Genomic DNA, 27,675 nt, shown 5'->3' with positions numbered 1-27,675 from the left:
GGTTGAGTATCTGACTCGATTTTGGCTCAGATCATGATCCCAGGATTGTGGTATCAAGCCCCACATTGGGCTCTGTGCTGACCATGGATTCTCTCTCTCCTTCTGCTATTCTCCCCTGTTTACAATCTCTCTCTAAAAACATAATAAAATTAAATTTAAGAAAGAACAGCTTAATGGAGCACCTGGGTGGCTCAGTCAGTTAAGCGTCCGACTTTGGGTCAGGTCATGATCTTGCAGTTTGTGAGTTTGAGCCCCACATTGGGCTCTGTACTGGGAGCTCGGAGCCTGGAGCCTGTTTCAGATTCTGTGTCTCCCTCTCTTTCTGTTCCTCCCTCGCTCACACTCTGTCTCTGTCTCTCTCTCTCTCTCTCAAAAATAGGTAAAGACAAAAAAAAAAAAAAAAAAGAATAGCTTAGGGAACTCAGTGACACCATCAATCAATATTAATGTTATAGGAGTCTCAGAAGAAGAAGGGAGAGAAAAGGGGGCAGAGATTTTATTTAATGAAATAAAAGCTGAAAACTTCCCTAATCTGGGAAAAGAAACCGATATCCATATCCAGGAGGCACAGAGGACTTCCATCAAAATCAACAAAGCAGATTCATGCCAAGACATACTGTAATTAAATTTGCAAAATACAGTGATAAAGAAAAAATTTTTAAAGCAGCAACACACAAGTCAGTAACTTACAAAGGAAAGCCCATAAGGCTAGTGGGAGATTTTTCAGCAGAAACTTGGCAAGATGGTAGGGAGTGGCATGATGTATTCATTGTGGTGAATGGGAAAAATCTGCAGCCAAGAATACCCTGTCCAGCAAGGGTATCATTCAGAATAGAAGGAGAGTTTCCTGGGCAATAAATAAATAAATAAATAAATAATCACTAAACCAGCCCTGGAAGAACTGTTAAAGAGGACTCTTTGAAAAGATAGACCAAAAGTGACAGTATAGAGGTATGAAATACAGTAAAAATGAATATTTCTATAAAAAATCAGTCAAGGAACTCATACACAAAAGAAAGGATGTAAGATATACTAATATATACTTAACCTACAATGTGGGGAGTAGAGGAGAGAAAATGAGCTCAAACTTAAATGACCATCAATTTAATATAGACTGCTATATGTAAAAGAGGTTATATACAAATCTAATGGGAACCATGTCAAAAACCACTAATAAACATACAAAAGAGAAAGAAATCTAAATATATCAGTGAAGAAAATCAACAAAACATGAAAGAAAGAAAAGATCAGAGAAAATCTTCAGAAACAACCACAAAATTAGCAATAAAATGTCAATAAATACATATTTACCAATAGTTACTTTGAATGTAAATAGACCAAACACTCCAATCAAAAGACATGGGATGACAGAATAGATAAAAGACCAAGAGTCATCTATATGTTGCCTACAAGAGACTTGTTTTAAACCTAAAGACATCTGCAGATTGGAAGTGAGGGAATGAGGAAACATCTGTCATGCAAGGGGATATCAAGAGAAAGCTGGAGTAATGGTACTTAGGTTGGAAAAAATAGACTCGGGAATAAAGACTGTAACAAGAAACAAAGACACTATATAATGGGACAATTCAACAAGAAGATACAACAGTTGTAAATATTTATGCACCCAGCTTGGAAGCGCCCATACATAAAACAGTAACAAACATAAAGGAACGAACCAATAATAATAGAGTAATCGTAGTGGACTTTAACATCCCACATACATCAGTAGATCATCTAAACAGAAAATCAACAAGGAAACAATGGCTTTGATTGACACACTGGATCAGATGGATTTAACAGATAATTTCAGAATATTCCATCCTAAAAGAACAGAACACACATTCTTTTCAAGTGCACACAGAACATTCTCCAGAATAGATCACATCAGCTCACAAAACCAGGCTCAACAAATTCTAGATCGAAGTTATACCGTGAATCTTTTTGACCACAACACTATGAAACTGGAAGTCAGCCAGAAGAAAAAATCTAGAAAGACTACAAATACATGGAGGTTAAGTAACATACTACTAAACAATGAATAGGTGAACCAGGAAATAAAAAAAAAAAAAATTAAAAAGTACATGGAAACAAATGAAAATTGAAACATAACAGTCCAAAACCTCTGGGATGATGCAAAAGTAGTCCTAAGAGGGAAGTTTATAGCAATATGGGCCTACCTCAAGAAGCAAGAAAAATCTCAAATAAACAATTTAACCTTACGTCTAAAGAAGCTAGAAGAATAACAAAAAAGAAAGAAAGAAGAAAAAAAAACAGGAAGGAAATGATAAAGATTAGAGCAGAAATAAATGATACAGAAACTAAAAAGTAAAACCCAAAAGAACAGATCAATAAAACGAGGAGCTGGTTCTTTGGAAAAAGTAAAATTGATAAACTTCTAGCCAGAGATATCAAGAAAAAAAGAGAAAGGACTGAAATAAAAATCACAAATGAGATCAGAGAAGTAACAACTAACATGATAGTAATATAAATAATCATAAGAGAATATTAAGAAAAACTGTATGCCAACAAAATGGACACCCTAGAAAAAAATGGATAAATTCCTAGAAACATATAAACCACTAAAAAAGAAAGAAATAGAAATTTGAACAGTCCAATAGCCAGCAAAGAAATTGAGTTACTATTAAAAGTTTCCCAACAAATGAAAGTCTAGGACCTGGTGGCTTCATAGGAAAATTCTACTAAACATTTAAAGAGGAGTTAATACCTGTTCTTCTCAAAACTATTCCACAAAATTAAAAAGGAAGGAAAACCTCCAAATTCATTCTGTGAGGCCAGCATTACCCTGATCCCAAAACCAGATAGACACCACTAAAAAAGAGAACTACAGGCCTATATCCCTGATGAACACAGATACAAAAATTCTCAACAAAATACTAGGAAACCAGATCTAACAATACATTAAACAAATCATTCACTGTGGTCAAGTGGGATTTATTCCTGCGTTGCAAGGGTTGTTCCGTATTTGCAAATCAATCAACATGGTACATCACTTCAGTAAGAGAAAGGATAATGGGGCATCCAGGTGACTCAGTCAGTTGAGCATCTGACTCTTGATTTCAGCTCAGGTCATAATCTCATGATTTGTGGGATGAAGCCCCACAAAACTGTGCAGACAGCATGGAGCCTGCTTGAGATTCTTTCTCTCTCTCTCTCTTTCTCTCTCTCTCTGTCTCTCCCCCCCCCTCTCTCCCCCTTGCACATGCATGCATACTCTCTCTCAAAATAAACTTAAAAAAAAAAAAGAAAAGAACCTATAGGATCATTTTAATAGATGTAGAAAAAGCATTTGACAAAGTATAACATCTGTTCATGATAAAAACCCTCAACAAAGTAGGTTTAGAGGGAACATACTTCAATATGATAAAGGCCATATTTGGAAAACCCACAACTAACATTATCCTTAATGGGGAAAAACAGAGCTTCTTCCTAAGGTCATGAATAAGACAAGGATGTCCACTCTCACCACTTTTATTCAACATAGTACTGGAAGTCCTAGCCACAGCAATCAGACAATAAAAAGAAATGAAAGCCATCCAAATTGGTAAGGAAGTAGTAAAATTTCCACTATTTGCAGATAACATGATATTCTATACAGAAAACCCCCGAAGACTCCACCAAAAAACTGCTAGAACTGATAAACGAATTTGGTAAAGTCACAGGATACAAAATCAATGTACAGAAATCTGTTGCATTTCTGTACACCAGTAGTGAAGTGGCAGAAAGAGAAATTAAGAAAATGATCCCATTTACAGTTGCACCAAAAATGATAAAATTCCTTGGAATAAACCTAACCAAAGAGGTGAAAGACCTGTACTCTGAAAACTATAAAACTCTGATGAAAGAAATTGAAGACGACACAAAGAAGTGGAAAGACATTCCTGCTCATAGATTGGAAGAATAAATATTGTTAAAATGTCTGTACTACCCAAAGCAGTCTACACATTTAATGTAATCTCTGTCAAAATACCAATAGCATTTTTCATGGAACCTAGGACAGAAAATCCTAAAGTTTGTATGGAACCATAGAAGACCCCAAATAACCAAAGGAGTCTTGGGGGGAAAAAAAGGACGAAAAAAAGCAAGGCTAAAGGCCTCACAATTCTGGACTTCAAGTTATATTACAAAGCTGTAGTAGTCAGCAGTATGGTACTGGGACAAAAATAGACACATAGATCAATGGAATAGAAAACCCAGAAGTAAACCTACAATTATATGGTGATTAATCTTTGACAAAGCAGGAAAGAACCTCCAATGGGAAAAGGACAGTCTCTTAACTGTTACATGGTCAATTAATCTTTGACAAAGCAGGAAAGAATATCCATTGGGAAAAGGACAGTCTCTTCAACAAATGGGAAAATGGGGGGGGGGGGCGGCGGGGGAGAGGAAAACTGGAACACTTTCTTACACCATACAGGAAAAAAAAAAATCAAAATGAATTGAAGACCTAAATGTGATACCTGAAACCATAAAAATCTTAGAAGAGAGCACAGGTAGTAATTTCTCTGACATCGGCCATAGCAACTTTTTTCTAGATCTATCCCCTAAGGCAAGGGAAACAAAAGCAAAAAACTATTGGGACTACATCAAAATAAAAAGCTTCTGCACAGTGAAGGAACAATCAACAAAACTAAAAGGTAACCTACAGAATGGGAGAAGATATTTGCAAATGACATATCTAATAAAGGGTTACTATCCAAAATATATAAAGAACTTCTAAAACTCAACACCCAAAAACAATCCAGTTAAGAAATAAACAGAAGACACGAACAGACATTTTTGCAAAGAAGATACACAGATAGCCACAGACACATGAAAAGATGCCCGTCATCACTTATCATCAGGGAAATGAAAATCCAAACTACAATGAGATATCACATTACATCTATCAGAATGGCTAAAATCAATAACCCAAGAAACAACAGGTGTTGGCGAGGATGTAGAGAAAAAGGAACCCTCTTGTGTTGTTATCGGGAATGTAAACTGGTGTGACCACCATGGAAGACGGTATGGAGGTTCCTCAAAAAGTTAAAAATAGAACTACCTTATGGTCTAGTATACTACAGGGTGTTTATCCAAAGAGTACAAGAACACTAATTCAAAGGGATACATGCACCCTGTGTTTATAGCAGCATTGGATATAATAATCAAGAATGGAAGCAGCCCAGGTGTCCATCGATTGATGAATGAATAAAAATGTGATATATATATATACAATGGCATATTATTCAGCCATCGAAAAGAATGAGATCTTGCCATTTGCAATGACATAGATGGAGCTAGAGAGGATAATGCTAAGTGAAATAAGTCAGAGTCAAATACCGTATGATTTCGTTCGTGTGGAATTTAAGAAACAAAGCAAACAAGCAAAGGGCAAAAAGAGAGAGACTGAGACAAATCAAGAAACAGACAATTATAGAGAACAAACTGAAGGTTACCAGAGAGGTGGTAGGTGGGGGGACGGGTTAAATAGGTGAGGGGCATTAAGGAATGCCCTTGTCATGATGAACACAGGGTGATTATGGAAGTGTTGAACTACTGTATTGTATACCTGAAACTAATATTACACTGTATGTTTACTAACTGGAATTAAAATAAAAATTGAAGGCAAAAACAATTCCCTTTTTGGACTGTGCATTACATGTGTATAGAAACACAGCTGATGATTGTGTGTTATTCTTGTACTCTTCAAGCTGAATTCATTCATTAGATCTAGTCATTTTCTTGTGATTCTTTGGGAGTTTCTATATAGAGTGAATGTAGTTGTATTTCTTCCTTTCTAACTTGAATGCCTTTTACATCTTTTTATCTAATTGCTCTGGCTAGAACTTATGGTACAGTGTTAAATAACAGTGGTTAAAGTGGGCATATTGCAGGTAATTCTTGAAAGAAAAAATGTGAATGGGTTAATAGTAATTATGTAAGTGATCATAAAGCTGAAGTCAGCAGACTTTGGTAAATTGCCATATAGTAAATATTATACTTTGTAGGTTGAGAGGCAAAATTAGCTTTTAAAGTTAATGTTCATGGGGAAGGCATGACCTCATTATCCTAAAAATCCTTCCTTCTCTCAAAGACAGTGATCTTCTCTCTTGGGACCTCACTAGGATATGTTAACTGCATCCACCTTTGGATACTTATACATACTATCCTCACAGAGTTGGATAACTTTTCATATGCAGAAGCTGGTTAAGTGCCGTTGGGTGTTAATTTCAGCCGAATTACTTTTTAGCTGTGTAATCTTTACTAGTTACTTTTTCTAGAAGCTTCAGTTTCCTCCTCTATAAAGTGAGTAATAGTACTTCACAGTGTTGTTGTAAAGATTAAATGAGCTAATAAATGCCAAGATTTAGGCCATGCATGACAGATTGTAAAGCACTTGATTTGTATGTAATTATTCTTTTGTTTTCAACCATTTAAAAATGTAAAAACCATTCTTAGCTCACAGAATGACCAAACTAAAATAGGAGATAGGCCCTGCTATAGTTTGCAGAGATACACAGAGATGAGCTCTTTTATCTTGTGGAAATGTAAATTGGAACATCTTTTCTAGAAATATTTTTTTCTGGCAGTGTGTTTTAACAGTGTTAAATTTTTTTTTTTTTAATGTTTATTTATTTTTGGGAGAGAGAGACAATGTGAATGGGGGTAGGGCAGAGAGAGAGGGAGACACAGAATCTGAAGCAGGCTCCAGGCTCTGAGCTGTCAGCACAGAGTCTGACCTAAGGCTCAAACCCACAAACTGCAAGATCATGACCTGAGCCAAAGTTGCAGGCTCAACCAACTGAGCCACCCAGGTACCCCTCAACAGTGTTTAAATGGCTTTATTATTTGACCCAATTGATCTGTCTTTGGGGACTTCATTCTAGCAACCTGAGAGATGCACAAGCATGTAACAGCTTTGTTTAAAAAGAAATTGGAAACAAAACAACCTTTGGTTTCCAAAGGGAGAGGTTTTTTGTATTTTTTATTGTATTTAAAACAATCAGTAAAAATCATGCTTTTGAAAAATATTAAAACAAGAAGTGTTCCATATCTAAGTGAAAAAAGAAAGTAAAATCATAGTATTAGATAAGTATCTAAATGATACACTTAGTGTTCTAAGCAATATGTGTTTAATACGTAGTTATAATTACATACTTGTAAATACATTTGTAAATGTAAAGAGTGGGAAATAGGTCAAATCGTTATCAATACTCTATGGGTGGTTTTTGGGTTTTTTCCTGCTTTTTATTGATTTTCAAAGATTACACGTTGCTTATATAATCAGAGAAGGACCTCAATCTTCAATTTATGAAAAGTAGATCAGTAATGCTGTTTATGTATTTTAATTTTTAAAAATTGAGGTATAATTGACATATACCAGTAGTATTAGTGTTAGTTTCAGGTGTACAACATAATGATCCAATATTTTTATGCCCTGCAAAATCATCACAGTCTAGTTAACATCTGTTACCTTACATAGTTACAAACGTTTTCTTACGATGAGAACTTTTAAGATCTGCTTTCTTAGCAACTTTTAAGTATGTAGTACAGTATTAACTATGGTCACCATGCTGCACATTACATCCCCATGACTTGTTTTATGACTGGAAGTGCCTTTTGCCCCCTTCATCTGTATCTTCTACTCTTAACCCCTGCCTCTGGCAATCTCGTCTGTTGTCTTTATCTGTGAGCTTGGGTTTTCATTTTGTTTTGTTACCTTCCATACATAAGTGAGATTATGCAGTTTTGTCTTTCTCTGTCTGACTTATTTTATTTAGTATAATGTCCTTGAAGTCCAGACATGTTGCCAGGCGCAAGATTCCATTCTTTTTTTATGGCCGAATAATATTCCGTGTGTGTGTGTGTGTGTGTGCGCGCGCGCGCGTGTGCGCACGCACACATGTGCGTATACATAAGTGTGTGTATACACACACACACATGCACCACATTTTCTTCATTCATCTGTTGAGGACACTTGGGCTATTTCCACTTTTTGGCTGTTGAAGTGATGCTGCAGTGGACATGGGGGTACATATATCTTTTTAAGTTAGCGTTTTTGTTTTCTTCAGATAAATACCCAGAAATGGAATTGCTAGGTCATATGGTAGTTTGTGTTTTTTAAATTTTTTGAGGAACCTTTATACTGTTTTTGCATGGCGGCTAACCTAGTTTCCATTCTCACCAACATTGCACAGGGGGTTTCCTTTTTTCCTCATCCTTCCTAATACTTGTTATTTCTTTTTTATAATGAGATCTCATGGTGTTTTTGATTTGCATTTCTCTAATGATTAGTGGTGTTGAGCATCTTTTCATGTATTTGTTGGCCATCTGTACTCCACACACCCCCCCCCCCCTTGGCCATCTATATGTCTTCTTTGGAAAGATCTGCTGCCCAATTTTTAATCAGATTGTTTGAGGGTTTTTTGTTATTGAGTTGTTTGAGTTCTGTATATATTTTGGATATTAACCCTTTATCAGACATGTGATTTGCAAATATTTTCCGATTCAGTAGGTTGCTTTTTCATTTTATTAGTGGTTTCCTTTGTAGTGTAGAAGCTTTTTAGTTTGATATAGTCCCATTTGTTTATTTTTAGTTTTGGTGTGGCACTGTTTTTTCATTCTTTTTTTTTAAATTTCTTTAACATTTATTTATTTTTGAGAGAGAGAGAGAGACTGTGTGGGGGAGGAGCAGAGAGAGAGGGAGACACAGAATCCAAAGCAGGATCCAGGCTCTGAGCTGTCAGCACAGAGCCTGACACGGGGCCCAAACTCAGGAATGGCAAGATCATGACCTAGGTCAAAGTTGGACACGTAACCAGCTGAACCACCCAGGCGTCCCTGGTGTGGCACTGTTTTTTCTTAAACCCACTTGCTTCAAGAGATGAACATACTTTATGATGATGTTAATCTCCATTTCAAGTTCATTCATGCATTCTCAGGGTTTTATGTTTTTGGAAATTTAATCACTTATATTATCAAATTTAATGTCCTTTATTTGCCTGTTTTTAATTCTGTAACAGGGTAAAATCCTTTACAAAGTTCGATGGAAAGGGTACACATCAGATGATGATACTTGGGAGCCTGAGATTCATCTTGAGGACTGTAAAGAAGTTCTTCTCGAATTTAGGAAGAAAGTTGTGGAGAACAAAGCTAAGCCAGTCAAGAAGGATATTCAGGTATCAAATGTTAGTTCATATTTCTTTTTTTAGTATAATAAACTTATTACAAATTTTACTGGTATAAGGAATGTGCAGTAAAAATTTACAAATGGTAATAAAATATATAGTATTCCTATTATAAATTCTGTATAGCCACTTGATTCTCATAGAATGCTTATATTGATTTTTGCCAGACTCTTCTTTCTGTCGTCAACCTATGATCACCTTTGATGAACAAGTATAGTTTGTATGTGTTGATTAATATTTTCCTTCCAGTCAACAGTAAGGTGAAAGTGCGGGGTTAAAAACATGTCAGAACTTTATTTGTCCATGATTTGAGCATCTTGTTTTTATGTACCTTAAGAATATATTCTGTACTATTCATGTTAACTACTATACAGTGCATACTTTATATTTTGTCTGCATTATTAACACATTTCTTATGTCTGATTTTTATGCTAATTAAAATAAAATAAATCTTAGATCATTTTATAAAGCTATAAATTTTAATCTATTACAGATTATGCACAGAGCTGATTATCCAGGTCTTTTGTTTTTCTCTTCTATTCCCACTTTAGTTTTTAGCTACTTTATTGCTTTTTAGTGAGCTTTTTCTGATAGTAAGGATAAAGAGATCAGAGGAGCTTAGATAAATTAAAGTTCTGTAATCAGTTTGGAAAAAGATTTGTTGGTGGGCTAGAGTGGGATAATATTAAAACCGATGCAAAAGTTAGGGTAAGGGTTTTCTTCTGTGAATTTGTCCATTGTTTTATCCTTGGTCCTCTTTTTCCACAAATAATTGGCTTTATTTATGAATCTTACAAGACTTTCCCATTTTTCTTTCCCATGTAAATTTCATTCCAAGCTTCTATTTTATAAATTGAACCAACTCTTTCTCAACTTGCTTTTGCTTTTTTTCTTTTCCATTAGAAATTATTTTTTTTTAGAATATTGGCAGAGGTTCTCAAACTTAGAACTATATGGTGAAAAATTTTCACAAGAAATAGATTCTTACCTAGTTGAAGTCTTTATTTTAAGGACTGAATGTTGATCTTTTTTCCCTACAATTTGAGTTTCAACCACATTTTAAAAAAATACTTGCAGGGGTTCCTGGGTGGCTCAGATCATGATCTCACAGCTCGTGAGTTTGAGTCCTATATCAGTGCAGAGCCTGCTTTGAATCCTCTGTCCCCTTCTCTCTCAGCCCCTTCCCCCCTCTCAAAAATAAACATTTTAAAAAATTCTTAAAAAAAAGAAGAGTCACATGTTCTACTGACTGAGACAGCCAGGCACCCTAGTCTTGTCTTTTTATGAAGTGCTTCTGGGAAATTGAAAAACTTACGCCAATTCCACCATATTCTCACTGTCTCTGTAACCTTAGTGGCATTCATTTCTTACACACTGTAGGGAAAACATTTTGTAAATGTACCTATCTTTTCCCTCCCTTTCTACCCCCAAGTCATTTAGAAGAAAAGAATTTGGGGAAATGGGAGCTGAAAATACTGCATAGTGTTTGCATAGTGTTTTTGTGTCTATACATACAATCTTTTTTATTTTATTTTTTAACATTTATTTATTAGTGAGAGACAGAGTGTGAACAGGGGAGGGCCAGAGAGAGAGGGGGAGACACAGAATCTGAAGCAGGCTCCAGGCTTTGAGCTGTCAGCACAGAGCCTGACGCGGGGCTCAAACTCACACACCACAAGATCATGACCTGAGCCGAAGTCGGACGCTAAACCGACTGAGCCACCCAGGCGCCCCTATACATATTATATTTTTAAGGTGTGGTTTTGTTTGCTTATTCAGGGTTTTTGTTTGTTTTGTTTTTTTAGAATAGGAAACTTTATTTTCCATAGGAGGTATTTCAGATTATACAACACAAATCAAATCAGTTGGGGAAGTAAGATTTGTGTACAGTCTTGCTTATTCCGTATGTAACTGTGAAATATAACAGCAAATTTAAGGACACCTAGGATTCAGTCTTAAAAAAACTTTGCTTTTGGATTGATAACTACTTTTTTGACAGCCAATTCTGTACAGATAACTTTTTTGGTGTTTTTGGAAAATTTGAACTTCAGATCATGTAAAACATACCATTCATAAGGCTGTTATTACTCACTTCTGCTTTAGTTTAGGACCTTCAGTGGCACTAACGTTTTTTTCACTGTGTTTATCTGCTTTCATTTTAAAATGATGCTCAGTATCACAACCAAGACCTATTTGCTAAATCAGAGACATAAGTAATATACAACTTCAATTAATAATTTTAAGAAGTTGAGAAACTTGGGAAAAAAAAAAAATTACTACTAGATTTCATTCGTACTACTTTTCCAGTTACTATGTTAATGAGTATTTAAGTGTTTTTTATATCTTATAGAAACTGTCCTTAAATAATGACATATTTGAGGCAAATTCTGATAGTGATCAGCAAAGTGAGACAAAAGAAGATACTTCTCCAAAGAAGAAAAAGAAAAAATTGAGGCATAGAGAAGAGAAAAGCCCAGATGATCTGAAAAAGAAAAAAGCAAAGACTGGGAAACTAAAAGATAAATCCAAACCAGACCTGGAGAGCTCTTCTGAAAGTTTAGTTTTTGATCTAAGGACAAAGAAAAGAATTTCGGAAGCCAAAGAAGAAATAAAGGAATCCAAAAAGCCCAAAAAAGAGGACACAAAAGAAACTAAGGAATTAAAGAAAGTTAAAAAGGGTGAAGGAAGAGATTGCAAGGCTAAAATAAGAGAAGATTCCAAAGAAAACAGAAAAACAAAAAAAGAGAAATGTGTTGAATCTCAGTTGGAATCTGAATCAAGTGTACTTAATGACTCCCCTTCTCAAGAAGATGACAATGAAGATTTTCATTCTGACAACAGAGAAGAGAAACAGAAGATTAAAAGTGCGAAAGACAAAGCAGGGCAAGATGCAATTCAGGATGTTTTTGATAAACAGCCAGATGGCTCCGTGAGTGCCGATGAAGATGCTGATGTCAAAGCAAAGAGAAAAAGGAAAAAACTGAGAAAGACTGAGGAACTCAGAGAGAGCAAAACACTAGAAAACAGGAACCTTTTCCTAGAGAAGAAACCTATACATAAGAAGCAAAGGAGTCAGGACAGAGCCAGAAGCACCACAGAGTTAGATAAGCTGATACCTGCACCTGCCCAGACACAGAAGAGTTCAAGAGCAGGTGTGGAAGAGAGAGGCCTCAGGTCTACTGACTCAGCTGGGGAGGTAAGTACTTGGGGGGATCAGTTGAAGGGCAGTAAAAATCTTACAGAGTACAGAAATGCTCCTGTCAAGCTGGCACTTTTTTGAGTGTTCAAGAAACTTTACAAAAACAAAGTGGAAACGGTGTAACCAACCATAAGAATAGTTTTTCTGTGGTTAGGGAGTTCCTTAATGTGTGATTAGAATAAGTAGTTATAAATGATGAAGATCATCCAGCTTTTGGACCTCCCACACTGATCTCTTAGTCTTAAAATTTGCTTTCTTTTAGACTACGACTAGAAAATTGAGGACTAATTTGTGAACAAAACAAGGATTTTTTCAGGGCTACTCAGATGATGTGTCACATTGTGTAGTAAAACTGAAAATAAGCTTCATCAGCTCAGCTTTTCACACCTTACTTGGTATTTTTCCTATTGTCTTAAAAATATACTACTTTTTTACTTAAATAATAAGCACTAACATGATGAATTTTTTTTAATCTTACAAAAATATGTTTAATAGGAGTTTATCCCATTATTATAAAAATTATTTTCATATGGCTTTTCAAAATGGAAATATTTTCCACATTATTAAGGTATACATATATACAGTTCATGGGCTATGAAAAAGATCTTTTTTTTTTCCATCCATTATTCTGTGTTTGTGGATTTATCTTAAGGCAGTCATTTTAAAGGAAGAAAAAGCTAGGTATACAAAGATACTTATGGCAGTGTTAGCCTCAGTAAAACTCATACCAGTCTGTCTACCATACCATTTCCGTGAGGGAAATGATTAGGAAAATATTGCTGTATCAGCTTTGGGACTATTACCTATCCATGGAAATACTAATTATGAGGTCAATGTAGCAAAAATAGAAAAGGTTCAAAAAATGTTACAGTGAGGAAAGTTGTAAATATGAAACCAGTCATGTAAAAATATCTATGAGATGTAAATAAAGGAAAATGAACTTTAAACCACAAAATTATGCAAATTTACAATGATCAGAGGGGAGAATGTGGAGAAATAAAAATAGTCATGTTTGGTTAGTAGGAGTGTAGGAAGATTTTTTGGAATTTTCTTTATTTTTAATAATTAAAAAAAATAAGAGTGAGGTGTTGAGTTTTGAATTTGATATTTTTATAAATCATCAGAGTTGAGGGATAATCTTGATTGAAGAAGCAGTTGACATTCAAAAGGATATAATAATCCGTGGTCATGTGCCATAGCACCCAAAAGACAGTCACTGATGCCAGGAACCTGCGTTTTCCAATTTTCAGATATATAGTATCAGTTCCTTCTCTGTCCTTGTTTTGGATCTTACATATGTCTCTTTTAGGAGAAAGAGATTAAAAAAAATGAACCCAAAGAAAAATACCAGAAAAGGCAGGATTTGGACAAGGAAGAAAAAGGTCGTAAAGAGCCAAAGGGATTAAAGAGTGAGTGTGAATACTAACATTTTACCTTTTACCATTGCAGTCTTTTATACAAAAATTTAATTTACTGTGAAGACAGTCTCTCTTTTCTAACCTGCAGTGTCACAGAACTAGAAAATTTCATTCACTGGAGAATTTAGAACTTTATGCTACTTTTGTTTAAACAGTTACTTTATTATATGACAGTTCATATTTCTGTAATTTTTTTCTCTTCTGTTCACTTTTGTTTCTCCTTTTGATGGAGTACACTAGTACTTGATCTAGTACATTGTAAATCCGTTGTGGTGGAAAAGTAAAGGTCTCTTACAATGGATGCTAAATGAGACACTGTTAATACGTTAATTGTATTTAAGCGCTGAGTCATTTATATAAATATGATACTGAATATAAATTTTGTATCACATCAAGATACACCATAATTGAGAATCCATGACATGTCAGTACTAGAAGCAGGTACTTTATAAAGCATTCACCAAGCATTCACCATTATAGTATTTAAATAAACCCCACTGGATATTTTAGTTCATGTACCAAAAGTACTTGGAACACATGTTCTCATGAAGCAGTGATTTTCTAAAAGATGGGTAATTTCTTGTCCTCCCCCCCCCCCCCCCAAGTCTGTATATGGCTGAGGTAATACTCAAATTAGATTTTGGTTACAGCTTGGGTTGGGACTTAGCAGTAAGTTAGAGTATTATAGGAAGCTGGGAAGGACTACTTGTTTTGATGGATTTTGCATAAAGTAGTTATAACTTAGGGGTATCTATTCAAAGTACCATAGTTTTAAGCATGTATCATTCTTCAGAGTCGAGATTAGAGATTCAAAATATAGTACAGTTGGAACTAATTTTTTTCTTCCTCAGATACACTTGGAATATGTACTCTTAAACTGCTGTTCATTCCTTTTATAATGGTACTCACTAGGAGGCCAGTTTTCAACATCCCTGCTGATAAAATCTATCTGTCTCGTACCCTGAGTTTATAATGGAATTCTTCCTAGTTTTTTTCTATTCTGCCCTTTTTGGGGGTTATTGTCACATCTGTTGTTTTGCCACTCTTCTTTCCACTTTGTTTTTTTAATTTTTTTATGTTTCTTTGTTGTTGAGAGAGAGAGAGAGAGACAGAGTGCAAGCAGGGGAGGGGCAGACAGAGAGGCAGACACAGAATCCAAAGCAGGCTCCAGGCTCTGAGCTGTCAGCATAGAGCCCGATGTGGGGCTTGAAACGATGAACCGTGAGATCATGACCTGAGCCGAAGCCGGGGGCTTAGCTGACTGAGCCACACAGGCACCCCATCTTCTTTCCACTTTTATGTTTAGTTAAAAGCTAAGTAGATTTTTACAGACATCAGGTATAATTTTACCAGGTGCATGGTCAGTGTGCTGGCACCCTTCTGTTTCCCCCACTCTCCACCAAGAGCCATTTTTGTGCAAGGTTAGCTTTGGGATACAGTTGTAGGCAGTTGTTTTAGCAGAAGGACAGTGGTGTCCTGAGACTAGGATTATTCTGAGGCTCACTATCTTTAGTAGGCCTTTATCAAAACAGGCAGTAGTTCCGAACACCTAGTTTCACAGCCATTCACTTTAGACACCTTTCTAAATATTGAGCAGGCAATAGAAAGGCCAGTTGAAACAAGTTCACAGCTTTGATAGTAAATCTGATCATGCTTTATAACCAAGACAGATACTAGTAAAAATTTCAAATTCTTACTATTTCTTTAATACCTAGATTTTCTTTTGATTACAACAGAAATTTGTGAGTCCTATTTATTCTCAATTTTATTTTTTCACTAGCATTTAAGGAAATCAGAAATGCATTTGATTTATTTAAATTAACTCCAGAAGAAAAAAATGATTTTCCTGAGACTAATCGGAAAAGAGAAGAAATACCACTAGATTATAAAATCACAGAAGATCACAAAACCAAGGAAAACAAGCAGTTACTTAAAGAAAGGAGAAATACAAGAGATGAAACTGATACTTGGGCATATATAGCTGCAGAAGGTGATCAAGAGGTTCTGGATAGTATGAGCCAAGCAGATGAGAACTCTGGTAAGTATGTTTGTAATTATTTTGCAGTATTTTTTCAGGATAATGTACCATACTTCACTTTTCTAACTCCTCTCTCCCAGTATAATTCTGATCAGGAAGTAATGAAGTAGATTTTATTGACCCTTCCAAAGAAACACATTTTTATCTTGAAGACTTAAGTCATTCTGTGACTTCTGAATTGATTAAACAAGTATTTTCTGAGTTCCTATGCTTTGCTTTTAGCACATTTAGAAATTACAAAGATTTTTGGTTTTCTACATTACCTACTCTTGCCAAGCAGTCTGATTGTATATCTCATTAGATTTCTTTCAGAAAATTATCAAATACAGACTTATTTGTATTCTCCCCTTTTAACTTTGCAATAACACTTGCTAAAATAAAATTATATTATAAATGCTATCCTGGGGATGTTGGAATTGGCTGCCAAGGAGGGAGAATCATGGATAGAATTCAGAGTACAGTAGCTGTGGGGAAGAGCACAGCTCACACAGACACACACAGACACACACACATACGTATATAAAACTAGGACACAATAAACAAAAGAGATTAACCTGGTAAAACTCTATTATTTGTAAATCTTGAGAAACAATTGAAGAGAATTAAAAAAAAATTGTTTTTTAATGTTTCTTTGTTTTTGAGAGAGAGAAAGAATGCAAGGGGGGGAGGGGCAGAGAGAATCAAAGCAGGTTCCAGCTCCAAGCTGTTAGCACAGAGCCCAACACAAGGCTCGAACTCATGAACCAGGAGATCATTACCTGAGCTGAAGTCAGCTGCTTATCCAACTGAGCCACCCAGGCACCCCAAAGAGAATTTTTTAAGTATTTCAGCAGGCACCTGGGTGGCTCAGTCATATGAGCCACCAACTCTTGATCTCAGCCTCAGGTCGTGATCCCAGGGTCATGGGATTGAGCCTTACGTCAGGCTCCACGGTTAGCATGGATCTTGCTTAAGATTCTCTCTCTTCTTCTGCCCTTTGCATGTTCTTGCTCTTTCTCTCAAATAAAAATAAAAATAAAATATTTCCAGATGTATGGCAGGCTAGATAGTCTGGGTGACTCTCATAGTGCAATACAGCTGGATTCTGCATACTGTGTAAAACATACTTTGTGATACATTGCTGAGCTTGCAGGAAATTGGGACACCTTCTAGGAGGAGTAGACAAAGGGGACGAAAGAGGTTGCCCACAGGGCACATGCCAAATAGTGGCTTTGCTGTTGGGATATTAAACAATAAAGAACAGATAGTAGGTGTTGGTTTGCAAACTCCAGACTTCCCTGGGTGAAATCTGAATCCAGCCTGTCTGGGGAGTACAGGAAGTAACCAAAGAAAGAGGCCGGCCACTCCAGATTGATAGGTGGCAGATTTAATAAGCAAGGGACTTTACATATGAGACTTGCCTTCGTTTGCCACAAGTCGAGCAGATCAGTCTGTGCATGTGCACACACACAACACACACACATGCACCCCTCCCTGTGAATCTTAAAAGTTTACATAGAGGCTTTAACTGGATTCAGTCACATACTTAGTCCAGATAGTCTCAACAACACCTTAAACTCTCAAGGCTGTGTCCTTGAAATAGCTCCTAGTATGAAAATGGTGGGTGGAACCTTCTGAAGAAAAGCCTCTCGTTGCTTGTGTCAACCCAAAGTCATATCCTCTCAATGACCTCCTTCCAACAGTAGGGAACATCAGTAAAGCCATAGGTTGGTTCACTGAAAAGACTAATAGAATAGACAAGCTTCTACCAATGTTGACTAAAGAACGAAAATTGAAAAGAGAATGCATAAACAAACAATATTTCCAGTGAGAAAAGAGACATGATTGTAGATTGTGTACAGATTAAAAAGATAATTCTGTGAGCAGTTTTTTACCAATAGATTTGAAAATAGAGTGAAATGGGAAAATTCCTGGGAGAATATAGTTTAACAAAACTGACCCAAAAAGAAATACAAAAATTGAGTAGTTTTACAGCTATTAAAGAATGTGAGGGGCATGTGGGTGGCTCAGTCGGTTAGGCATCTGACTTCAGCTTAGGCCATGATCTTGTGGTTTGTGAGTTGAAGCCCCACGTGGGGCTCTGTGCTGACAGCTTCAGAGCCTGGACCCTGCTTTGAAGTCTGTCTGAATGTCTCTCTCTCTCTCTCTCTCTCTGCCCCACCCTTGCTTGTGTTCTGTCTCTGTCTCTCAAAAATGAATAAATGTTAAAAAAAAAAAAAAGAGTGTGAAATAGTAATTTAAAATAGCCTTAAAAATTTAACACTACAGGGCGCCTGGGTGGCTCAGTTGGTTGAGCGTCCGACTTTGGCTCAGGTCCTGGTCTCATGGTTCGTGGATTCAAGCCCAGCATCGGGCTCTGTGCTGACAGCTTGCTTGGAGCCTGGAGCAGGCTTCGGATTGTGTCTCCTGCCCCTCCCCCACTTGCTCTCTGTCTCTCAAAAGTAAATAAATGTAAAAAAAAAAAAAATTTTTTTTTTTAAAATTTAACACCAGGCACAGATAGTTTCAATACAAGAGCTTACCAAAATTATAAAAAAGTCTTCCTAAAATAAAGAATGCTAACTTGTTCCTTGGGCTCATTATACTTTCAGAACCATAACGAGAAAGAAACTTTGTAAGAAAGGAAAGTGACAGGTCAAGCTTACTCATGAACTCAGATGAAAGTATCCCAAACAAAACGTTAGGCAATTGAATCTAGCTGTATGTAAGAACATAACCTATTATAATATAACGTAACCTAATAGTTAGCAGTCCTTAGGAATTCAGTGAGTAAAGGAAAATTGATTCAGAAACATCCTCAATTTCTAAAAAACAAAACCTAACAAATTAATAAAAGGGAGCTTTCTCGGGGAACGGTCAAGATAGTGGAGCAGCATGGAAGTTTTTTGCATCTCTCGTCCCTGAAATGCAGCCAGATCAACACTAAACCCTCTTTCACGCCTAGAAAATTGATCTGAGGATTAACACAACAATCTGCACAACTTGAACCACAGAACTCAGCAGGTACACGGTGCAGAGAGGTGAACTGGGGTAGAGAGAAGCCGCAGAGGGGTAGGGATCTGTTTTTGCTTGCAGAGAGAGGACAGAGAAAGTAGGGAGAGTACGGGAAAAGCACTCCCCTTGAAAGAAGCTGGAGAGAAAAAGAGAGTAGAAATACCCATAAGGGAATTCCCAAGAAAGGAAGAAAAGAGAAAGGAAGCGAGTTTGGATAGCATTAAGACGCTATGAACAGGGGAGTATAGAGTCTGAAACTCCACAGCTCAATACCTGGCAGAGTTCTGGTGGGAAGGGTGCATCCTCAGGAGCAGAGAGCAAGGTCCTCAGGGTCCTTAGGGCACACAGGGAGAGACAGTGGTTCCCCTGCCGAGAGGACATTTGGTAGAGGCTGTGTGGCCTCCCCCCAGCAGGCAAAGGTCTCAGCAAACCCTGGAGAACAGCCACGTTTGCTGGTGTTGGAACAAGGATGTTAAGAGGGGGGTGAAGCCTGGTGCCAGATGTGTGTTGTTATAGACCCTAATCCCTGAAACACTGGTGCTACGCGATCATGTGAACTTTTTCTGGGGCAGGCTGGCACCTGGCCACAGTCTCCAGGCCTCTGCAACAGTGTGGTTGCATGAACATTCCTGGGGCTGGGCTGGCATTTATAATAATAATAATGTATTACAAACCTGTAATCATCAAAACAGTATGGTACTGGCACAAAAACACTCAGATCGATGGAACAGAATGGAGAACCCAGAAATGGACCCACAAACATATGGCCAACTAATCTTTGACAAAGCAGGAAAGAATATCCAGTGGAATAAAGACAGTCTCTTCAGCAATTGGTGTCAGGAAAACTGGACAGCGACATGCAGAAAAATGAACCTGGACCACTTTCTTACACCATACACAAAAATAAGCTCAAAATGGATGAAAGACCTAAACGTTAAGACAGAAATCCATCAAAATCCTCTAGGATTTTCGGCCACAGCAAGTTCTTTTTCAACACGTCTCCAGAGGCAAGGGAAACAAAAGCAAAAATGAACAATTGGGACCTCATCAAGATAAAAAGCTTCTGCACAGTGAAGATAACAATCAGTAAAACTAAAAGGCAACTGATGGAATGGAGAAGATATTTGCAAATGACATATCAGATAAAGGGTTAGTATCCAGAATCTATAAAGGACGTATTAAACTCAGCATCCAAAAAACAAATAATCCAGTCAAGAAATGAACCAAAGACATGAATGAACACTTTTCCAAAGAAGACATCCAGATGGCTAACAGACACATGAAAAAAATGCTCAACACCACTCATCATCAGGGAAATACAAATCAAAACCACGATGAGATACCACCTCAGCCCTCTCAGAATGGCTAACATTAACAACTCCGGCAACAAAAGATGTTGGCAAGGATGCGGAGAAAGAGGATCTCTTTTGCACTGCTGGTGGGAATGCAAACTGGTGCAGCCACTATGGAAAACAGTATGAAGCTTCCTTAAAAAGTTAAAACTACCCTACGACTCAGCAATTGCACTACTAGGTGTATATCCAAGGGATACAGGTGTGCTGTTCCATAGGGGCACATGCACCCCAGTGTTTATAGCAGCACTATCAACAATAGCCAAAGTATGGACAGAGCCTAAATGTCCATCGACAGATGAACGGATAAAGATGTGACGTATATATGTGGGGAGGGGGTGTATACATGTTTATACACGTGTGTATACATGTATATATGTGTGTGTGTATATATGTATACACACATACATATATACATACAATGGAGTATTACTCAGCAATCAAAAAGAATGAAATCTTGCCATCTGCAACTATGTGGATAGAACTAGAGGGTATTATGCTAAGCGAAATAAGTCAGAATAAGACAAATATCATATGACTTCACTCATATGAGGACTTTTAAGATATAAACCAGATGAACATAAGGAAAGGGAAGCAAAAATAATATAAAAACAAGGAGGAGGACAAAACATAAAAGACTCTTAAACACAGAGAACAACTAAGTGTTGCTGGAGGGGCTATGAGGGGGGATGGGCTAAATGGGGGAGGGGCATTAAGGAAGACACTTGTTGGGATGAGCACAGGGTATTACATGTAGGGGATGAATCACTGGTATCTACTTCTGAAATAATTACACTATATGCTAACTAACTTGGATGTAAATTAAAAATTAAAAGGGAGCTTTCTCAAGAACGTTAAACTTTTGGCAAACATCTGTCACTGCTTTTATTCCACATTATTCTAAGGTCTACCCAGTACAGTAAGAGAGTGAAAAACAAAAGATACAAGCCTTTGGGAAGGAGGCCTCCCCTCTCCCTTCCCCCAAAAAGCTGTTCATTATCAGATGTTATCATATATGTAGAAAACTCAAAAGAATCCACAAATTTCTAGAAATGTTAAATGTTTAACAGGTGATTGGATATAAGGCCAATATATAAAAATTACCTACAGTTCTGCATATATTTATTTCTTTAAATTTTTTTTTTACATTCATTCTTTTTTGAGAGACATAGTGAGACAGAGTGTGAGCAGGGGAGGGGCAGAGAGAGGAGACAGAATCCAAAGTAGGCTCCCAGCTCGAGCTGTCAGCACAGAGCCCAACGCCAGACTCGAACCCATGAACAGTGAGATCATGACCCGAGCTAAAGTCAGACACTCAACTGACAGAGCCACGCAGGCGCCCCGATGGCAAAACCATTTTTAAAAGAATGAAAGAGAATGACATTCAAATTATGGATCCTTAACATCACTGATGGTGGGGGGGGGGTACCAGGTGGGAGTGTTTAGGTCCTGGCATGGTTCTGTGCTCAAGGTAGTGCTGTGTTCACTGATGTTCACCTCCTAACACATTCTTTAGCGTTATTAAAAATAAATTTTTAAATTAAAACTAATAAAGTTTATTAAAAATAAAGAGAAAAAGTTAAAATTACCAGATGCTGAATCAAGATCCAGTACTTGGTAGGAATGAACATAGGATTTTGAACCAGTTTGCTACGTGAGAGACCAAAATCTGAGCTGAAGCATAACCTTTTCTTGTTACTTTGTAAGAGTCCTGTAAATTAGGCCATATTCTCTCAGCTGATATAAACCCTCCTGTGTCCTGCTTCCCAGATCTTTTTCGTGGTACCAGGGTGCTGTGCTAGAGTGAGGAGGTCCAGCTGTGGGCTCAGATACGTCACAGTACGAATATGGCTCTTGGCTTACTGATGTGTGTCTGAGCAGATCCAGAACCTCTTCAGCTTACCTGTAACATGTATCCCCTTACAGGTTATTGTGTATGGATTAAATGTGCTAATTCTTACTGAACGGTAGCTGCTTTTACTATTACTACTGCCATTCAGAAAGTGAGGTAAGGCAACTTTATGTGACTTACTCAGAGCCGTGCAGCTGACATGTGGAGCTGGGATGTAGAAAATCCAGGATGCGCAGCTCCTAAGGTGCTGTTGCTACAGTGGAATGCTCTTGGAGGTGCAGAGAGAAGTGTTGGCTTGAATCGAGAGCTTTGGAAGAATTTCCTTCATTTACTTGCATGTCTTTTACAAACTTCATCTCGATGGCAAGATTAACTGCCTAACGTTTGTAAAATTTGAGGAATTGGTTTTAGGTGAAAATACTTTAACTCTGACCATAAAATATTTATGCTTTTTACTTTCTAAAATAGCACAGTTGTTTTTTGGAGCCCTGAGTGGCTCAGTTGGTTAAGCATTTGACTTCGGCTCAGGTCATGATCTCGTAGTTCATGAGTTCGAGCCCAGCGTTGGGCTCTGTGCTGACAGCTCGGAGCCTGGAACATGGTGCCTGCTTCCGATTCTGTGTCTCCCTCTCTCTCTACCTCTCCCCCGCTCGCACTCTCTCTCTCAAAAATAAATATTAAAAATTCTTTTAATAAAAAACTTTAAAAAATAGCACAGTTGTTTTGAATTACTCCCTAATGGGTGATGTTCAAATCTTATTTGTTGCACGGCTGATAGTGGATCAACACGTCCTTTCCTAATGTTAATGAGCCCCTGGGTCAGACAGATGAGGGAGGAAACTAGCACTTGCTTTATGGGTAGGAGGGAGCACAGAGGGCTTTCAGGAGGAGAGTTTGGAGCTGAGCCTGAAGGATCAGTGGCTTTTATTTACATACAAGTTTGGTTTACACATTTAGAATGGCTTTACCTACATAAATGATTGGAGGAAATACATATCCAAGAAGAATGGCCAAAGATAGAAATGTTAAGAGATTTGGGATTCCTGGATGGCTCAGTTGGTTAAGAATCTGACTTCGGCTCAGGTCATGATCTCACACGTGTCTCGTGAGTTCGAGTCCTGCATCAGGCTCCATGCTGACAGCGCAGAGCCTGGAGCCTCCTTCAGATTCTGTGTCTCCCTCTCTCTGCCCCTCCCCTGCTCACACTCTGTCTGTCTCCAAAATAAAACGTTAAAAAATTTTTCAAAAGACACTACAAACTTAAGAAAATGGCATTGTTACAGGGAAAAAAAGTGTATTAATAAGCCTCTTCTGTGTTCCAGATGGCAGACAACAGATTTTGAGTTTGGGCATGGACTTGAAGTTGGAGTGGATGAAATTAGAAGACTTTCAAAAGCATCTTGATGGGGAAGATGAGAGTTTTACTACAGCAGATGCAATTCCGAGTAGTGAGTAGTGTGGGAATTTTGGAGATTCTTTTCATGAATCTAGATGTGTGAAGCCTAATTTATCTTAATTCTTTCATTGTAGATTTATTGAGGGATGCTGTGAAAAATGGGGATTACATTGCTGTGAAGGTTGCACTTAATTCAAATGAAGACTATAACCTGGACCAAGAGGTAATACATCTTAGTAAAATCTCATGAAATAAAGACGGAAAGTAGCGCTTTTCACATAATTCAGTTTTACTTCTCATATTTTAAAAATTATAAAAGTAAGGGGGCGCCTGGGTGGCCCAGTGGTTAAGCACCAACTTCGGCTCAGGTTGTGATCTCGCGGTTCATAAATTCAGGCCCCCGCTTTGAGCTCTGCTGACAGCTCAGAGCCTGGAGCCTGCTTCAGATTCTGTGTGTGTCTGTCTCTTTGCCCCTCCCCTGCTTGTTCGCTCGCTCGCTCTCTCTCTCAAAAACATTTAAAAAAATTTTTTTTTAAATTATAAAAGTAGGGGTGCCTGGGTGACTCAGTCAGTTGAGCATCTGACTCTTGTTCGGCTCCAGGTCATGAGATCGAGCCCTGAGTCGGGCTCTGCATGGGGCATAGAGCTTGCTTAAGATTCTCTCTCCCGGGGCGCCTGGGTGGCTCAGTCGGTTAAGCGTCCGACTTCGGCTCAGGTCACGATCTCACGGTCCGTGAGTTCGAGCCCCGCGTCGGGCTCTGGGCTGATGGCTCAGAGCCTGGAGCCTGCTTCCGATTCTGTGTCTCCCTCTCTCTCTGCCCCTCCCCCGTTCATGCTCTGTCTCTCTCTGTCTCAAAAATAAATAAACGTTTAAAAAAAATTAAAAAAAAAAAAAAGATTTTCTCTCCCTATATCATTCGTGCTCACTCTGTTTCTGTCTCTCTGTCTCTGTCTCTCTCTCTCAAAAAATAGAAAGATGCTCTCTTCCCCCTCCCCACCCCATATCCCTCTCCCTGGCTCGTGCTCTCTCTCTCTAAAATAAAATGTTATAAAAGTAATGTTCACTTTATAAACTGAAAGCACAGTAGAAATGTATAATGTAGAAAATTATAGACCTTGTAATTCCAACCCCTACAGTGACCATTTGGTTCAGCTGTGACCTGTCTGGTTTTGTTTGTGGTTCTGTCTGTGGTTGAACCTCTGCTGCTTGAGGGGCATACAATGACTCCTTGTGTCTGAGTCTTTTAAGCTTGGAGGATTTTTATTTTTATTTATTTATTCTTTTATTATTATTATTTTTTAATGTTTATTCATTTGAGAGAGAGACAGAGCATGAGCAGGGGAGGGGCAGAGAGAGGGAGACACAGAATCCAAAGCAGGCTCCAGGCTCTGAGCTGTCAGCACAGAGCCCGACATGGGGCTCGAACTCAAAAACTGTGAGGTCATGACCTGAGCTGAAGTCGGACGCTTAACCGACTGAGCCACCCAGGCTCCCCAGAGGATTTTTATTTTTAGATAGTCACATCTGTCAGTCCTTTCCTTTATGGCTTTTGTCTTACTTACAAGAGATTTTTATATTTTCTTCTTTAGTTTTCATGCTCTCATGGTGGATTTTTAGGTTTAATCTTTAGAGATTATGGTTCAAAAAAATTACTGGGATTTTGATTAAAATTGCATGAAATCTGGGGCACCTGGGTGGTGCAGTCAGTTAGGGATCCAACTCTTGATCTCAGCTCAGGTCATGATGTGGTTTGTGAGGTTGAGCCCCGCATTGGGCTCTGCTCTGATGGTGCCAAGCATGCTTGGGATTCTGTCTCTCCTTCTCTGTGCCCCTCCCTTGCTTGTGTGTGTGCGTTCTCTCTCAAAATGAATAATTAAACATTAAAAGCATTTTTTTAATTGTATGAACTCTATAGATAAACTTGGCTGAGAATTGACATTTTTTACATTTGAGTCCTCCAAATAAGAACGTGATAACTCTACATTCATCCAGCTCTTCATTTATTCCTAAAGCGGTTTTATGAGTTTTTTCCTTCATACGTTCTTGCACATTTAGTTTAGATGCTTTCCTACATATTTGATAATTTTTAAATTATCTTAGTGTGATCATTAGGATCTTTTTCCTCCCATATTTTGTCTTCTAACACGTTATTACAGGTGTTCGGTGAGGCTATTGATCTCTGTGTGTGTGTGGTCTCTGGTCACTTTGAAATTCTCTTACTTTAATAACTTTTAAATTATTCTCTGGGTAGAGAATATGATCATCTGCTGAAAAGTAACTGTTTTGTTTCCTTCGTGCACAGTAATATTTCTTTTTCTGGTCTTGTAAACTTGGTGACATTTTGCAGAAGAGTTCTGATGGAGGCCATCCTGTTCTGTCTCTCGTCTGAGGGTGGCTTTCCCCTGAGGCTGTGTGAAGATCCTTTTTCTGTTGTGCTGTTGTTGGTTTCTAGTGGACAGTAGACTTCCTTTTGTCTATCTGTTGAAGTTCTTATCAGGGATGGATGTTGGGTTTTATCTGGTGCTTTTTTCCCTACTTTCATTCTTATGTAGCTTGGTCTTCATTAATAAAAAGCCTAGCAGCTACAGGGAGCTTTACTAAGTTAGAAAAAAGGTTTTTTCCCTCTAATATGTTTTGTGGTAATAAGGTAATTTGCAGATGAGAGGAAGTGCACTACCTTATTTCAGGTAATTTTTCTTACATTTGTGTTCAGATTGCTTATGCAGGTGAATTCTGCTAAACTTTCAGATTGTAGCCAAATTAACTCACCTTGTTAGAACTTGGTTTTATCGAATGGCATTTAATAAATGGCTTGATTTTCCCATGTGTTTGTTTCAAATGATTGGAAATGTTTTGGCTTTTTATTTTTTGTCAACTTTATGTAATTTTATCTCTTTTTAAAGTATTTTAGGGGTGCCTTGGTGGCTCAGTCAGTTAAGCATCCAACTTCGGCTCAGGTCGTGATCTCGCGTTTGTGGGTTTGAGGCCCGTGTCAGTCTCTGTGCTGACAGCTTAGAGCCTGGAGCCTGCTTCGGATTCTGTGTCTCCCTCTCTCTCTTCCCCTCCCCAACTTGTGCTCTGTCTCCCCTCTCTGTCTCTCTCTCTCTGCCAAAAATAAACAAACATTAAAATTTTTTATAAAGTATTTTAATTTGTCTAGATTGTCATAGCCTCTTAGAAACCAATCATATCAGTGTCCTGTTTCCTGCTTCTGAATTTTCTTCTTCATCCCTTGAGCAATCAAACTGTCATTTCCCAACAGTTAGCTTTTGTAGAGGCCATTTGTCTAATCCAGACAGCATTCAGTTACCCTTGGACTTAGGTCACTTCTAGTGGTCATTTCTAGCCTCAGATCTTTGGCCAGCTAAGCAACTATCACGAATGTGAGTTTCACCTGTTTTACCTAGAACACAAGGAGGCTTTCGGACCTGAAATGTGCGATAAATAAATAAGTACCTTTGCCATTTTTATAGCATCAAGATGCACTATTCATCAGTATGTCGTGCAGAATGTTGACGGGCCTTTAGAACGTTAATACCTGGAAGTTGTAAAATTTTTTTGACATTTAAAGAAATTGTGAAGGTTATTAGTTTCTGATTATAATAAGGATATTTTAGTGAGGGGTGCCTGCCTGGCTCAGTCAGAAGACGGTGCGGTGCAACTCTTGATCTCAGTGTTGTGAGTTCAAGCCCCACATTGGGTGTAGAGATTAATTATTAAAAATAAATAAATAAACTTAAATAAAAATAAGGATATTTTAGTGAAAGACTTAGGTAGATGCTTAAATCAGTATACTTCAGCGATTTCACGTTGAAACATCCTAGGTGAAGAGACTTAGTTCTGGAATTTTTCTGATAGACATTGACATGTCTTTTCCTCAACAAAACCAATGAAGGATTCAAGCGGGATGACACTGGTGATGCTCGCCGCAGCCGGAGGGCAAGACGACCTGCTGAGGCTCCTCATCAGGAAAGGGGCTAAGGTGAATGGCAGACAGAAGAATGGGACCACCGCCCTCATTCACGCAGCCGAGAAGGTTGGGAACTCAAGAGCCCTCAGTTTCTTAGTCTGTAGGAATTCCTACCTGTGGACTAGGACGGTCTGTTTCTGTCCTGTCCTGAAATGTAACTCTCATATAGTCACAAAGCTTTAGAGTCTCATATTTCAGTTCATCTCAGACTTGTCGTGAATAGATTTTTGTTAATTAGTAGCTGTACTTTGTAATTGAATTTTCAAA

The 27,675-nt window shown here is 37.8% G+C and overlaps 1 protein-coding gene across 2 annotated transcripts in view; it reads left to right on the top strand.

Moving 5' to 3' along the window:
- MPHOSPH8 (M-phase phosphoprotein 8) overlaps positions 1–27,675 on the top strand; it is a 53,081-nt gene that overhangs the window by 11,401 nt on the left and 14,005 nt on the right. For both annotated transcript variants that reach the window (XM_019436453.2, XM_019436452.2), the window contains exons 2-8: positions 9,024–9,179; positions 11,539–12,384; positions 13,697–13,796; positions 15,586–15,843; positions 23,364–23,489; positions 23,572–23,660; positions 27,334–27,474. In XM_019436453.2, the coding sequence (XP_019291998.2) occupies positions 9,024–9,179; positions 11,539–12,384; positions 13,697–13,796; positions 15,586–15,843; positions 23,364–23,489; positions 23,572–23,660; positions 27,334–27,474 (1,716 nt within the window). The remainder of the gene's footprint in view (positions 1–9,023; positions 9,180–11,538; positions 12,385–13,696; positions 13,797–15,585; positions 15,844–23,363; positions 23,490–23,571; positions 23,661–27,333; positions 27,475–27,675) is intronic.

The sequence above is a fragment of the Panthera pardus genome, unplaced genomic scaffold (assembly GCF_024362965.1).
Source record: "Panthera pardus isolate Hobbes unplaced genomic scaffold, ASM2436296v1 HiC_scaffold_1, whole genome shotgun sequence".
Taxonomy (NCBI): Eukaryota; Metazoa; Chordata; class Mammalia; order Carnivora; family Felidae; genus Panthera; species Panthera pardus.
Note: the sequence above shows the minus strand (reverse complement) of the source record. Positions and strands in the feature narration are given on the sequence as shown.